At 44.7% G+C, this 15,409-nt stretch overlaps 1 protein-coding gene across 1 annotated transcript in view; it reads right to left on the bottom strand.

Moving 5' to 3' along the window:
* Positions 1-8,922: 8,922 nt before the first annotated feature.
* The window catches only part of CCDC83 (coiled-coil domain containing 83), a gene marked incomplete at both ends in the record, with an annotated part of 39,892 nt that continues 33,405 nt past the window's right edge, over positions 8,923-15,409 (bottom strand). Inside the window, 4 exons of the mRNA XM_080911680.1 lie at positions 8,923-9,084; positions 11,106-11,293; positions 12,191-12,270; positions 13,364-13,485. Of these exons, the coding sequence (XP_080767806.1) occupies positions 8,923-9,084; positions 11,106-11,293; positions 12,191-12,270; positions 13,364-13,485 (552 nt within the window). The remainder of the gene's footprint in view (positions 9,085-11,105; positions 11,294-12,190; positions 12,271-13,363; positions 13,486-15,409) is intronic.

Genomic DNA, 15,409 nt, shown 5'->3' with positions numbered 1-15,409 from the left:
TTAAGATGGGGTCACAGAGAATATTTTCTAATGTGACATTTAAGCCACGCCTCTTTTCTTTTACAATAAAGGACTAGGGCTCTAATGTCTTGGAAACCACATTTTGTTATGAAACTTTTTTCTGGATAACATTTTAGCCCCTATATTAGAACTTATTTAGGTTGTCTTCGACGGAAAACAACGATGATTCACTTTCAAATGTGACAAATGACTGGTGCTATATCGCTTTGCTCCACAAGATTGTTCAGTATGCACGGTTCTCTTCCTTCTCCCTGCTCTCTCCATCTAAAACAGCTAACTGAGCATATTCTTAAAAAACAAGACGTACAATAGACTCTAGCGAAAATTAGGCCCTACTGTTCAGTCATGCAGACTGTATCAAATTCGTTTTCTATTTTATAAAGTTCTTTTCTGATAGATGTCTTTGAAACCATATCCTATAGTATAGTTTCCATTTTATAAAGTTAGTGTGAGCTTTGTAATATTTTAGTGAAAACAATATAGAAGTTTATAAATGAAGTAAACAAGTGTCTTAGTGCTTCCATTGCTATGACGACACCATGACCAAGCCAACGCTTCCCACAGAAAACATTTCACTGGGGCTTACAGTTTCCCAGATTTAGTCCATTATCATCGCATGGCAGCATGCAGGCAGACATGGTGCTGGAGGAGCCAAGAGTTCTACATCTTGATCCAAAGGCAGCCAGGAGGACACCAACTCCACACCGGGCAGAACTTGAGCATAGACCTGGAAGCCCACCTCCACAGTGATGGCTTCCTCCAACAAGGCCACACCTCCTAACATTGCCACTCTCTGTGGCCAAGCAAGGAAACACTTGGTATATGGGGACTATACCTGTTCAAACCACCACAACAAATGTACAGTACTAAGCCAGATGAATGTTATGTGCTGTTAAAAGTGTATATCTTGGGGAGTGTAGAGATGGGTCAGTGGTCAAGGGCACCTACAATTCCCAGCACCTACATGGCAGATCATAGCTGTCTGTAATTCCTATTCCAGGGGATCTGACACCTCACACAGACACATATGTAGGCAAAACACCAATGTATATAAAGGGCAAATTTTTTAAAGTGTGTCTTTTTTTTAAAGCAGATATTAGATCTGGCTCTATTCCACATTGGCGGTTTTACATAAGGAGTACCAAAGTTAACACTTTTGGAAAAGTGACTAAGAGAAAATTTCTGGTGTAAAAGTTTAACCTTCACAGAGTATCGTAGATCCCAAGTTAATCCTCCACTTTTCTTTAGAACCTCAAGTGTGTCTTCTGACAGCAGTCTCCCCCACTTCGGAGGCTTGGGGTAGAAGCCTTCTTCCAGAGGGAGCCCTAGTGTCATTCACTCCTGTCAGGAAGGAGATGGTGCAAAGGCTGAGACTATAAAAAGACAGCACCAACCTTCCAAGAGTCTATGCAGATGTCTGAATTTGCGCTTACTGTAAAACTTGCTTGTTACTCGGGATATCTGAAAACATTTCTATTTGAAGAGGTTTTTTTTTTCCCTAAAGTATCTTGACTTAAAAAAAAATCCTTTTTTCATATAACACAGTAACCTAAAACTAATTTAAAAAGTCACAGTTTAAGAAAGAAAAGGCTTTTTGGGAATTGAGGCATTGGAATGGGAGCGCAGAGGCGTAACCTAGTTAAAGTCACTACTATCTAGAAAGCTGCTAATACTTGAGAGCACCCTTTCTTGTCATTAATGTAAATACCTGTTTGTTCCAAGAAAATATGGAGAACTGTTGTGTTGAGCTCTAGTTCGACCCACCAGGACCAAGCCTTTATGGCTTCCCTGTGCCCTGAATCGCCCCAGTGTCTGACTACAGAGAACAAAGGAGACAGAGGCTCTCTGCGTCCTGCCCCTGGCACTGGTCTCCATCCTTGGGCTGAGGAACATGAGCAGGTCCGGAGTGCAGCCTCTTGGGTCCACCAGGGCAGGCTGGCCCCCTCACACCAGGGGTGTCTGAGGATAGACTCACTGTTCCTCCACAGCAATGGGTGCAGCCCCCATCGGCACTTGAGGTTTGTGACTCTCCTTCCAGTAGCTGGGGCACGATACTGCTCTGTGTCACCACAAGAAGACACTGTAAAGACAGCCAAATGTTTTGGGCTTGGTTTCCAGAAAATCAAATTATTGTGTAAAGGTCATTTCTTTCAGCTGTCACATAAAGCAGATCCGTGAAGTACAGCAAACGAGTTTTAAATGTTCTGTACCTGCCGGAGTGTCCAAATTTTATCTAATCTTAACAAACTGCTTTTAAAACTCTGTGTCTTCTTAATTTTTTCAAATCTTTAACTTCTGGGCCAACAGAAGTGAGTTCTGAGCCTGAGGCTAAAGCTGCCACCTCATGGTCCCCATCCCCCAAATCCGGAATGACAAACACAAACATTATTCTGAGAACTGAAATGTACATCAAAGCCATCAGAGTCATGTGGCTCTAAATCATTTCCCAAATGGATTGCTAATCGTGAAAGTAGAATAATCTGCCTTAAACACAGGTATTAAGTGGGCGCTCACCCACCTAAGAGCCGTCCTGTGGCTCCTGCTGTGTGTCATTGTTTTGATGTGTTTTATTGCAGCAGACAATACCTCAGCCTCTAACTGGGATATGAGACGATCTTCCTTCCCCTCTGGTAAGCCTCACACAGAGACAGGATGGAAGATTTGTACCATAAAGGAACAAGCGGTTCAGGGGCCCAGTGATTTTTACTGAAGTATGTAATGTAGCCATCTAACAAAGCTATCACTGAACAAAACAAAGCGCCGTAGATTTGTTTTGGAAGCTCTCCTGTTCGGAAGATGAAGGACAGAAGGCAAAAAAATAGATTCCAAACAATGGTTTTGGCAGTGTTGGGCATTGAACTCAGCCCTGTGCACGTTACGCAGACTCTCCACTGAGCCAGATCCACACGGTGCTTTCACTGACATGTCGAAAGGGATCAGTTGTCCATTTTCCTTGACTGAAGTACACATTATGAAGTTACATCCAGAACAATGAGACAGTCCCTTGGCATGTTAAACCACATGCTCTGAGCTTTCCCAGTGTGTATGTAACAGGAAAATACTGACGTCCCTGTCAGTACACACCCTTGCTTTGTCATGCTGGCATCTCGGGGGTGGGTGAGAACATGGAGATCAAGGGACAGTGTCTCCACAGTTCTCAAGTAGAAAATATACTCGAGTCCTTAACCTACCTTATCCTATCTCAAAGTTCACACACCCCTGACAACCACCACCAGGTATCATCCACAACAAAGGTAACCACGCCTCCCACTCCACCCAGGAGACATGCCAGCTTATAATTTTTTTCCTAGATTGCTTATTTTTTTCCAACCTTTCTGTGCTTTTTAATTGACTAGTTAAAACTTAAACATTCCCCATAAGCACTAAAGTTGCCTCACGAGCTTGAAGGATGGCATGTGGCTTGACTTCTAACCCCTCCGTGTGCTTGTGAAGAGAATGTGTGCTCTGCAGCAGTTCAGCCTTTCATAGCCTTGGGCTTTTCATCTTGGTGGCCAGTTGTCACTTCACAGCACTTCCCTTTTGTGTGCGTGGGGGGTGGGTGCACTGTGTGTGGATGTGTAAGGTTGGTTCTGGGGCTCAAACTGAGACCTGCACCTTACTGACTGAGCTATCTCCTGCCCTACCATTATTGAGAAGTGTAATAAGACCTTTAAGCCAATGAATTTGTATGTGTATGTATATGTATATGTATGTGTGTATGTATATATATGTGTGTGTATGTATATGTATATGTGTGTATACGTATATGTTTTCCTCTTTTCGTTATGATAAAATGCAAGATATGCTATTTTTTTAAAGCTCAATTACTTAAGATATTTGAGGCCATGCTTGCTGCATAGAAGCAAATCTAGGAGTATTAAATAATCTCATTATTACAAAATACTTTCTCAGCTCCTCTCAGTACTTACTGACATCTACCTTGTTTGAGGTTCGGTCCTAATGCCCGTCCTTTTTGTTGATGTTTACATTGCATGTGTTTTTATAACATCTTACTTTCAATTTTTGTTGATTATATATATATATATATATATATATATATATATATATATATACACATATACACACATATATATACATGATTTTATATATATATATATATATACACACACACACATATATATAGTGTAAAAGTTTTGTGTGCTGGTTTGTTTTGTGTCAACTTGACACAAGCTAGAATCTTCTAGAAGGAAGGAACCTCAGTGGAGGAAATGCCTCCATAAGATCTAGCTATAGGGCACTTTTTAAATTAGTGATTAATGGGGGAGGGCCCAGTCCATTGTGGGTGGTTCCATCCCTGGTCTGGTAGTCCAGAGTTCTGTAAGAAAGCAGTCTAAGCAAGCCAGTAAGCAGCACCCCTCCATCAGCTCCTGCCTCTAGGTTCCTGCTCTGCTTGAGTTCCTGTCCTGACTTCCTTCACTGATGGACTACAATGTGGAAGTGTAAGCTGAATAAACCTATTCCTCAGCTTGCTTTTGTTTCTTCACAGAAGTAGTAAATTTAACCAAAACACTTCATGGATTATGATTTTGGTTTTCAAACTGGTATTAGTGTAAATGAAAAGGAAGGAACATCCCCAGTGTTCCACAAATCATAGTGGGCAAGAAACACTGTTTGCATCAGAGGTTCAAAGTGCAGATATTTTTTTTGTATTTGATACAATTTCATCTCCACTGGGTTTTGCTTTTGTTTTGTTTTGTTTTGTTTGGTTTGGTTTGGTTTTAGACAGGGTTTCTCTCTGTAGCCCTGGTCACCCTGGAACCATGTAGACCAGGCTGGTCTCAAACTCACAGAGATGCAACTGCCTCAGCCTCTCAAGTGCTGGGGTTAAAGACCTGAGCCACCACTCCTGGCATCCCCACTGTTTCTAGTGTAAACCTTGAAAATAGGCCATCTTGTAAGAATCCTTTCAGGTGCCCTTTGACTCAAAAAGCTGGTAACCGTGTAGAGTAATGGAGGTATTTTACAAATTCTTGTCAAACATACAACAGGCTTTGTATGTCATATGTCCTTTCGTATCTTATATAATCAATATTTTGAATTCCTCAGAAACCTTGTGCAGCACAGTGCCGTTGGAAGTTACTTTGGTCCTGAGATCACAGACATTTGTCCTTTCTGAGTATGTGAGTGGCACACTGGGGCGTGTGAGTGGCCCGTGTCCCACTCTGGGCCCCTTGCTCTTCATCTCAAACTGTGGGTCTACTTCGTCAGTCTTCTGGCTTCTGATGAGGAGTCAAGAGAATATATTTAAACAGACTACTTTTAAAACTAGACATGTCTGAGGCTGGGGAATGGGGATCAGTGGTTAAGAGCACTTGCTGCTCTTCCGGAGGACCAGAGTTCAGTCCCAACACCCGTGCTGCATGACTCCCAACTGCCTACTATTTGAGCTCCAGGGGATCTGATGTTCCCTTCTGACCTCCACAGGTACTTTAGTCACATGTGTGTGCATGCACACACACACACACACACACACACACACACACACACACATACGCACACACACACACATGTGCACACATACACAAGAGATGAAAATACATAATGTATACATTTGAAATACATATACACACTGTCATCTTTCAGTTGGAGGATTACCTTCACGCTGTAATGACTGTTTCTGACTTTACATTTGCCGGCTTGAGCTTCCTTTTTTGTTGATTTTTTTTTTGTTTTGTCACAAACTTTTTAAAACATTAAATAAACCAAGTACTTTTTAATGTTTTACATAATCTTACTTTACTAAGTGGTTGGGAGCACAAAGGTTCTTGCCCTTACCAATAGCACTAGGGAAACCAGAAATGTTAAACATGTAGGATTGTCTCTTCAAAGGAACAGATGTACAAATTGTTTTCTTCCCAGAAGATTGGGAATGGAGGTTGCTAAGAGCCTAGGTGACTCCTATGCTCTCTGTAGGGCCAGGTGACCCAGACGTGCCACTCACAAATTACGTGAGCTATTTACTGTCAGAAAATGTATTTCATCTTCGACAACTTAAAGCTACATTGCTTTTACTTACATGCACATGTGTGGGGCTGTGTTTGTGTATGCCACATATGTGGCTCCCCGAGCCATCCCTGCATCCTCCCATCTTCAAGAACACTCTGTATACAGAATTCTAGGTTGGCCAGAATGGAGTTGGGGGCCAGGGCCGGTTATCAGTGTCATTTAGACTTAGTGCACCTGGGTTTAAAGTCTCTCGAGGCTGATACCTTCTTGTTTCCACTTCTACAGGACAGAGTGTCCCAGCTGCATCCTTGGCGGCCATTGCTGCTGACACTCAATCCCTACGCACTGAGGTCTAGGCTTCCATAAGTCTATGTTCGGTGTTTGACTGCTCATTCCCAGATCTGTGTCTTAGGCTTCCCCTCTCCCAACAAGCGGCTCAGATTGCATTTGAAGAGAACTCTCAGAAGTTCGCCAAAACAAGCATGCCAAGTGGGACTGGCTAGACTGTTGGGAGGCCGAACAGATAGTGAATAAAATGTCCTTCAGGTAATGACAGCTGAAATAGTTAGAGCTAGACCTGGAGAAGCCATATTAAGTGAGACTTCCAGTAGAACTGTGACCTTTGGCATAAAGACTACTAACTGGTGTGACCTGGCAGGAATACAGCCGGAGCTGTGAGAGTCCCAACCCTTAATCTGCTGCCAGAATCCTTCCCATGAGGGCCAGGGCACAGATGGCTCCGTGGGACTCGTCGTGATGACACATACCTTGTCCCAGCACTCAAGTAGGCTGAGGCAGGAGAATCAAGGGTTTGTGGTGAGTCTCCATAGTAAAACAGTCTCAATCAAAACAAAACACTTAACATTTATTGGAAGCTAGGAGCTTGGGACAATCACTGATGTAGTACATTTTTAACACAATCCTTTTGGTGTCCAGAGAGCAGGGTGGGAGTGGCTTTAGAATGGCCCAGTAGACTCTGTGTGACAGGCATTTTGTTTGTTTACTTTGGCTTTTTGAGTCAAGGTTCCTTTGTGTGGCCCTAGGTGTCCTGGGTCTCATTCTATAGCCCCTGCTCTCAGCCCGAGTGAGTGCTGGGGTTAAAGGCGCACACCATTACCACCTATTAGGCATTTTAATAAAATTGGTGAAGCTTGGAGAGTTGGAAGAAAGCCTGTGGACTGGACATGTTCTCCCCTGCCCTGTGTGTGTGTGTGTGTGTGTGTGTGTGTTGTATAAGTGTAAAAACCAATACATGTGCACAGAGGTGCCAACAGTGGAGATGGTGCCCTGTGTCTGTATCTAGAGCTTCAGAACAAATACTGTGATGTGAACGTAGAGAACTGGTAACCGGGAAACATGCGGAGTTAACACGGAGTTAATGAACGCACATTACCTACCCAAGCTGAGGAGCATTCCGTGATATCTACCACAGAGGGCCACAGAAATCACATCTTTGCAGGGAAGTGCGTCGGTGAGAATGAGGTGCCCACGGAACAGAGCAAAGAAAACCAGCCATGGCATTTACCTGCTGTCATTTCCAAGGGCAAACGTGGATGGTTTGGGAGAGAGCAGGAGGGGCCAGGAAGCACTGAAGGCAATGGGAACTAATGTGTCCCACTTAACAGCACTAAGTGTCTTCCGAGGACAGTAGGAAAAAGGACCAGTGCAGGAGAAGTTAACCCACGACGACCAAGGACAGTGCTAGCATTTGAAATGACGCTGCCGAGCTCAAGGCTGCACTGCACAGTTGTCACTGCACAGTTGTCACCGCTAAAATGGCCAGGAGCAGACACACCTTTCTCCACTTACATAAGAAACATGGTGCAGTGGTCTTGTCTGCTCCTAGAGCAAAAGGACCGCTGATTAAAGTCACACAGTCTTCACCCTTGGCTTACAGTGCCCACGTGGGAAAGTGCTGGGCGCTTTGCAGGGAGACTTGGCAGACAGACGTAAGATGGCTCTGGAGGGGAAGAGCTTCCTGCTAGTGGGATATTTAAAGAAAATAATGAACATATTACTATTACTATTACTATTGTTTTATTGCTATCATTTGATGGTTAGTGTTGTCAACTGAGAGGCTCTAGAATCACCTAGGAGGCAAGACTCTAGGCAAACCTGGGAGGGACCACCAGCCTCTGGGCATCCTACAAGGGGTTTTCTTGATTAGGGTAGTGGAGTGAGACGGCTTGGGGACTGAGCTGTTTAGAATCTGTGAGGTTTTGGTATTTTTTTTTTCTGCTCCCTGAATTCAGATACAACACTATCAGCTTCCTCGAGCAGTAGCTGCTACATTCAGGGTTCACACACGCCAATCCTTACCCCTAAGCCCCCCTCCCAGCCCCTCACCTCCCCTTTCCCCCTAACCCCTAACCTTAGCCACCCACTCCAACCCCAACTACCCCTCTGCTAGACCCACCCCTACCCCTAACTCCCACCCCATTGGCAAGATAGACTTTACCTTCAAAATGTGTGCCAAAATAAACTCTCTCCTGGGAGTTCCTATTGTCGGGTATTTTATCTCAATGAAAGATAAACTAATTCATGTCATAAAAAGGATTAAAGACAGTTTACATTACAGTGAAAAGCATTTAGCACCCAGAGGGGCAAGCAGACAATGATAAATATACCCTAAAATGTCCTAAAACATTTCTAAGTACTACTCCATATTGGGTTCATGGGTGAGTCTGAATTTTCAAATGGGAAGGATTTGAAATCTCTGTCTTCTGAATATATAAGTACAGAAAGCAGTGTGACTTCTGTCACTCCTGATGGGCAAGTATATCAAACAGCTCAATACCAGAAGCCAGGATTTTAAAGGTAGTTCTGAGCATCAGAAACACCAGCTTTGATGAAGGACAGCTGTGTGCGAAAAGTGAGCAGCCTGGACAACTTTAATTCACAAAGAATTTATAAAGAAAGGTACGGCTCCCGGGCCTAAAGAAACGTCTTCATCATCTTATGTGTGATGTGGCTTTCAGGGCTCCGAATGTCTTCATAGAATTCAATCGGAATCTCCTTCTCTTGAAGGTGAATGGGCATTTTCTTACCCTGCACACTCATTAGCTTCAGCGCCAGCGGGCCCAAGCTCGAATATTCCTGTGGTAGAGACAAGAGGAGATGTGACTGGTGGTCGAGGGTGATAAACGAGATGCTCCTTCCCTGGGTAGACCTTTACCTGACAGGGCTCATGGTCACGCTGATTGTGTGACTGCCGTATCATACAAAGAGTAGGGAATCCACTGCAGAGCTTTGAAAATGTACATTTTCAGTTTATATTCCCCATGGGCTGTAGTAGACAGATCTCCCAGTGACCAGGAGGGAAGGCCGGAGGGCTCAAAGGGAGCTGAGGTGGGTAGGGTACTAGCTAGTGGGGTGGTGGAGGCTGCTTTGTTGAAGCTACATTGGATGTGTATAGTCCCTGACTTACCAAGGTATAGCCACAGCACACTGTGCATTATTCAAAACTAGTTGGGAGGGTTCTGCAAAGTCTACCTAGACTAGATAGTGTGATCCTTGAACAACTTGTCCAAGAATTCCAGTCTTTTCACACACTCTTTGGTTAGAGTATACTAAACTTATCCCCTTGTGCCAAATTGACTCAGTCAATTAAAAAGTTACGTTCTATAGAATTCTCTAGCCAGCCACAAACTCTCAGGCTCTCCCTGGGAAGACTTCTAAGCAATAATTCACATGTTCTGTTCCTTCAACACACACACACACAAGCACACAGCAGCAAGTCTTTCTGGAATGCTCCCTGTGGCCACAGAAGGGTGGGGTGCAGTGGTTAACAGGGACAGAATAAATGGTGTGGCCCCTCTTTATATGGTAATTGTCGATTTGTTTCTGTGATGCTGCCTTTGAGACTTTAGCCCCCCAGTCTTTTGAAATCCCCAAGTGTAGTAGGTACCGGTGTGCTGCCAGTGCTCAAGAAGAGGAGGCAGTGCCTGAGCTTTCAGACTGCTTGCCACTGGATGTAGTTTTCAAACGCGCACACACACTTGATGGATGTCTGCGCGCTCTCCGAAATGGTCACCACGGCTCCTCCATCAGTGCTCACAAGGACACCCCGCATACCCGGGGGCACACAGCCCGCCCTCTGACGCCTACTCCTGGTCAGATGAACCAGACATTAGGGTTCCAGGCTGCGAGCGCTGCCGTTTGGGCATTAAACCTGGAAGGAATCTCTAAAATTTGAGGCTAGCCTGGACTACATAGGACGAGTCTATCTTAAGTAAAAATAATAATCATTTGATGGTAGCTGGAGTGAATTCTTAGTTAATGTGATGGCTAATTCCATTTTGTCTACTTTTTTTTTTTTACAGCCTTTATTCTCCCACCAGATTTAAGGTTTAAGGTCTGGGCAGTATGAGAAAAGGAAAGGGTTGAAACGTACTCCAGGCATCCCGTGGCAGAGGGCATTTTACAGTGACCTACATCCAACCACACAGGTTTGCTGGAGTCTTTCCACCTTCACACAATCTCCCAACAAGACCAGGAGCTATACTCTTCACGCTTGATTAGATCAACCAGTAGAAAGCATGATGGGAGTGCCGGCATGTAGCCTCCAAGCGCTGAAGCTGTTCTATTTTGTCACTGGGATTGTTCGCCCTGAGAAGCCAGACGCCACACAAGGCGGCCTCGGCAGAGACTCATGGGAAGAGAAACCAAGGCCTTGGTGTGGCCACCATGGTTTTGCTTGACATAGGAGTAACCCGCCCACCCCTTGGAGGTGGTCCTTCTGCCCCAGTCCTGGCATCAGATGAGGGTGGCCCTAGCAAGCACTCAGCTGTGACTGCCCGTGAGAACCCGGGGAGCCGTCCCTCCGTTCCCAGCAATGGAGGCCTGAGAGTACAAAGAATTGTTTTCAACTACTAGGCCCCAGGATAGTTTGTTATGAAGCATAAGACAAGTGCCAGCTTCCCTGAGTAATAAAGTCTGTAAATGAACCTTGTAGCTGGTGAGAGTAGACAGCGTCCCGGGACAGGCCCGTGGGAGGCTACTTTAGCGAAGAATTACACATTAAATGCTCAGGATTTGCAGTTCGGATCTCCGTCCCTCCTCCCCCAGCACTGTAGACGCGGACACTCTAGTCAGAACTGTGTTCTTGAGACTCTCACCTTGAAATCCTGTTCGTCTTCGTGCAGTAAGTACCTGGTGATGGAGCCCCCCTCCTCTGTGGAAGGGCTGTCTTCAGTCTCTGTCGTCTTGAGCTGGTTTTCTGGGCTGCTAGTCCCACGGCTGCTGCCCGGGAGCAGGTCCAGCACATCTTCACTCACCTCTTTGGAAGGCAATTGCAAACTCTCCTCTGGGACTAAGACAAAGAAATTATTAGATGACATTCTGAGCAGACGACAAAAATACAATGCCACAGTTGGTCACACTTTTAATTTGAAAGAACTTTGTAAATTTTAGGGTTAGAGAAATGGCTTAGCTTAATCCATACCACGATACCGAAGTGTCCATGGGGCCGTAGGTTCAGACCCTGGTGCCGCTACTATCAAATCCGAGGTGTTTAAAGAGAAAAAACAGTATGGACTTTATGGAATAAATAAAGAAAGAAATAACAAATAAAAGAATAACAAAAGAGGCAGAGGCAGGTGGATCTCTGAGTTTGAGTTCAGCCTGATCTACAGAGCGAGTTCCAGGACAGCCAGGGCTACACAGAGAAACCCTGTTTTGAAAAACCAAATAAATAAATAAAATAATATAAATTATATATCAGTAAGAGGCAGTGGCCCCTTAGGAAACAAGTCTATGTCCTTCTTACAGCTGACACTAACCATACACACTTGGGAGTTAAGGAGAACACTGGCATTTTGTTTTTTTAAAGTGCTACCCAAACTATAACAGTCTAAGGAAGCATCTACCTAATTCATTATAAAACACAAGTTTGATAGAAAATGGGATTAACACTCAGGCCCAGCAGCGCGTCGGGGAGGCCGAAGCAGGCAGATCTTGAGTTCTAGGACAACCTGCACTTTTTGGCGATACCATAGAAAGGAGAAAAGTATGGCAGGAAAGGAAGGGAGGGGCTGAAAAGGGAAAGGGATGAAAAAGAGAAGGGAGGAGCCAACAGACTGGAGAGGAGAGCAGGACAAGCACTGCGGGAGGAGGGGAGCGCGGCGCTGCTGTGCGTGGGAGCGCTGCCCGTGGGAGACGCGCAGGCTTTACGCGAGGGACGCTCATCACAGGGAACTTGTACCTGTGTCTGCGTCTGGCAAATTCAAAGATTCGTCTTCGGGTGTCACTTGGAGCCCAGTGGCTTGAGTAATATACAGTTTCCTGAAAGTACAATTAGCAGTCTGTCCGTGAATAAATACGAGTCATGTGGTAATCCTGTTCCTCCCCAGAGTATGGAGACAAGAGAGAAACTGAGACCTGCTCTACGTGCTTCAGGAGCATAAGGCTTGTTGAAATGAGAAAATACTACAGAATCCCAAAGTGACAATCCCTACCAAGATGCGTAATGCCGAGTAGTGCGAGAATTCTGGGGGTCAGAAAAAACACCCCTTGAGATATCCTTGGGGACAAGGAAGGTTTTCCTGCGGAGATAAAAATCTGAATAGAGTCTGGTAGCACCAGAAGTTCACCAGGAAGCATAAGAGGGTAGGAATGTTCCAGAAGGAGAGTAGGAATGATACCAGTTAGGTCACTGTGAATGTTTAGTGAGAAAATCAGTAAGAAATGCTGAGGGTGTAGCTGAGAGTGACAGGCCTTGCCTGGGGTATATAAGGGTTCAATGTGAGGAAGAGGATGGTGGGAAAGAGGAAGAGGGAGAGAAAAATACATGTAAGTTACTTAAAGCACATGCACACAGGGTTTCTATGTTTGGAGCTGCAGCACACAGTGCTGTTCGTTAATGTTTTTGAATTGTTTATTTTTATTTTACTTGTAAGAGTTGCCTGCACGCGGGTTGCAGTACCTGCGGAGGACAGAAGAGGGCATCAGCTCCCCTGGTGCTGGAATTACATATGGTTGTGAGCCACCATGTAAGTGCTGGACCCCGAATCCAGGTCCTCTGGAAAAGCAGCCAGTGCTTTCCAGTTGGGCCATCTCTCCAGCTAGAGTTCCCTGATTTTGACTACTGCCATCTAGTGGAAGCATCGAAAACTAAATCTTTCTTTTTCCGAGTGTTACTCTGTAGCCCAAGGACTATGTATCCCATGTATTAGCCTCCTGATGACAAGTGACATCTGGATAAACCATTTTTTAACAGACAGACAGACAGACAGACAGACAGAAAACAAACAAACAAAGTCCCACCAACATTTAACAGATATAATGTCTACAAAACGCTCTCTAGAAATGCAATGACTGTCCAGGGTGTTCTGGTGGCACCAAATGCACAGTGCTATGACACCAGGGAGCATCCCACCTGGGTATTTTGAGATCTACAAGTCTACAGTTGAACAGCTGGTCAATAAGCAGCAAATTTTCCTCTTCTAGTTGATGAATAGACATTTCCAGTTCTTCAACTTCCTTCTTGTAAACTGTGATCTGTTTGCAGAAGGGGGGTGGGTGTCAGGACTTACTGGCTTCATTCAGTGACACATACTTTAGCAAACACGACTCCTGAGGGGACATTTGCCTGAGGGAAGGTTATCATTTATTATTTATTACGGGGTTCGCCTGGTCTTTCTGTGGTGTGGAAGGCATGGAGGGATGGCTGTCACCGGCAGGCCCGGCAGGCAGGCAGCTATGACAGAGCAGACGCCCTTCCAACCCTCCTGAAGTACGACTGAATTAGGGATGAGCAGAGGCAGACACAGGAAAATAAAATTTACTCAGCAATATGGCCGGTTGGCCAGTGATTCAGGATCATTCCTAAAGGCAACAATAAATAAGACAAGAAAACACACTGGAATAATTGTACATATGGTGGTTCTTTTAAAAAATCACTAAAAGCCCTTTCTACTAACCCGTATATTAGAATTACATTCTTTTTGAGCCTGCTGTCAGTTCTGGGAAACGCCATTATATGAAATATTTGAAATATTTGCTAACTCATTTATTCTGGGACAGTGGTCCTGGGTTCTACAAGAAATCAAGTTGAGCAAGCCATGGCGAGCAAGTCAGTAAGCAGCATCCCTCCATGGCTTCGGCATCAGCTCCTGCCTCAGGTTCCTGCCCTGCTTAAGTGTCTGTCCTGGCTTCCTTCACTGTAATCAAATAAACCCTCTCCTCACCAATTTGCTTTTGTTGTGGTGTTTTATTTCAGTAACGGCAATCCTAATCCTAACTAGAATAGAATTGTCCCAGGATCATGGGGTATGTGACAGACATGCTGTTTTGTGGAACATTGTGGAAGGACTTTCAAACATTAAAGTGTTCACAGCTTGGTGATCCGTTCTATGGGGACTTGGAGGATAATAATGTTGAGAGGGGGGCTGGAGAGATGGCTCAGTGGTTAGGAGCACTGACTGCTCTTCCAGGGGTCCTGAGTTCAAATCCCAGCAACCACATGGTGGCTTACAGCCATCTGTAATGTGATCCGATGTCCTCTTCTGGTGTGTCTTACGACAGCAACACTGAATCCATATACATAAAACCAATAAAAAAAAGTCTTAAAAAAATAAAAAGGAATGTTGGGAGCAACACCGATGATGGAGGCCTGGCTCGTGAAGCTCCAGAGGGAAGGTCGGAGGCCCCGAAAAGTACTCTGTCACAGCTGCTGCATAATTTAAGGATATGTGCCCTGGCTGGGGTTGGGGGTATGGGGAAAAAGAGCATTGGCTGCTCTTCCAGAGGACCCAGGTTCAATTCCAGCTGTCTGTGGCTCCAGTTCCAGAGGATCCAATACCCCCACACATGCATGCAGGCAAAACACCAGCGTACAAAAATAAAAATACAACAACCACCACCACAATAATAATAATAATAATAATAATAATAATAATAATAATAATAATAATAATAATAATGAATGTGAATTCTGGGGCTGAAGAACCAGCTATGGCTAACAAGAGTCTGGAACCATGGAAGTAAACCTTTGACTTTCCCTGAGACAATTGTGTCACCGGGAGCTAAGAAATTAACGGTGATTGAGGAGAGACCAGCATCACTGAGGTGAAATCCGGATGGTGTTTCCTCAGAAATAGCACAATGTAGGACACAAAGGTGAGCAAGATTCAACCTCTCCCCAAAAGTGGGCTTCGACAAAGCCAGAGCTAATTAGAGAGCCTTGTACAGTCATGGCTCAGGCTGTAGGCAGCTTAGGGCTGGAAAGGAAGACATAATATTTTCCTGTCTCAATCATTCGAAGTCTGTAATAAGCCAGTGGTTGGTGTTTAGATTCAGAGATAATTAACTTGATTACAAGTTTGGACGCCTTAAAGAAAGGTTTGTTTTCAAAGAGCAAGAAGCACACCAGAGAGGCTGTGCACAGAGGAAAATGTTTGGCAGATGCCTGACCGTGGGCTGG

This window comes from Micromys minutus (assembly GCF_963924665.1).
Source record: "Micromys minutus genome assembly, chromosome: 2".
Classification (NCBI taxonomy): domain Eukaryota; kingdom Metazoa; phylum Chordata; class Mammalia; order Rodentia; family Muridae; genus Micromys; species Micromys minutus.
Note: the sequence above shows the minus strand (reverse complement) of the source record. Positions and strands in the feature narration are given on the sequence as shown.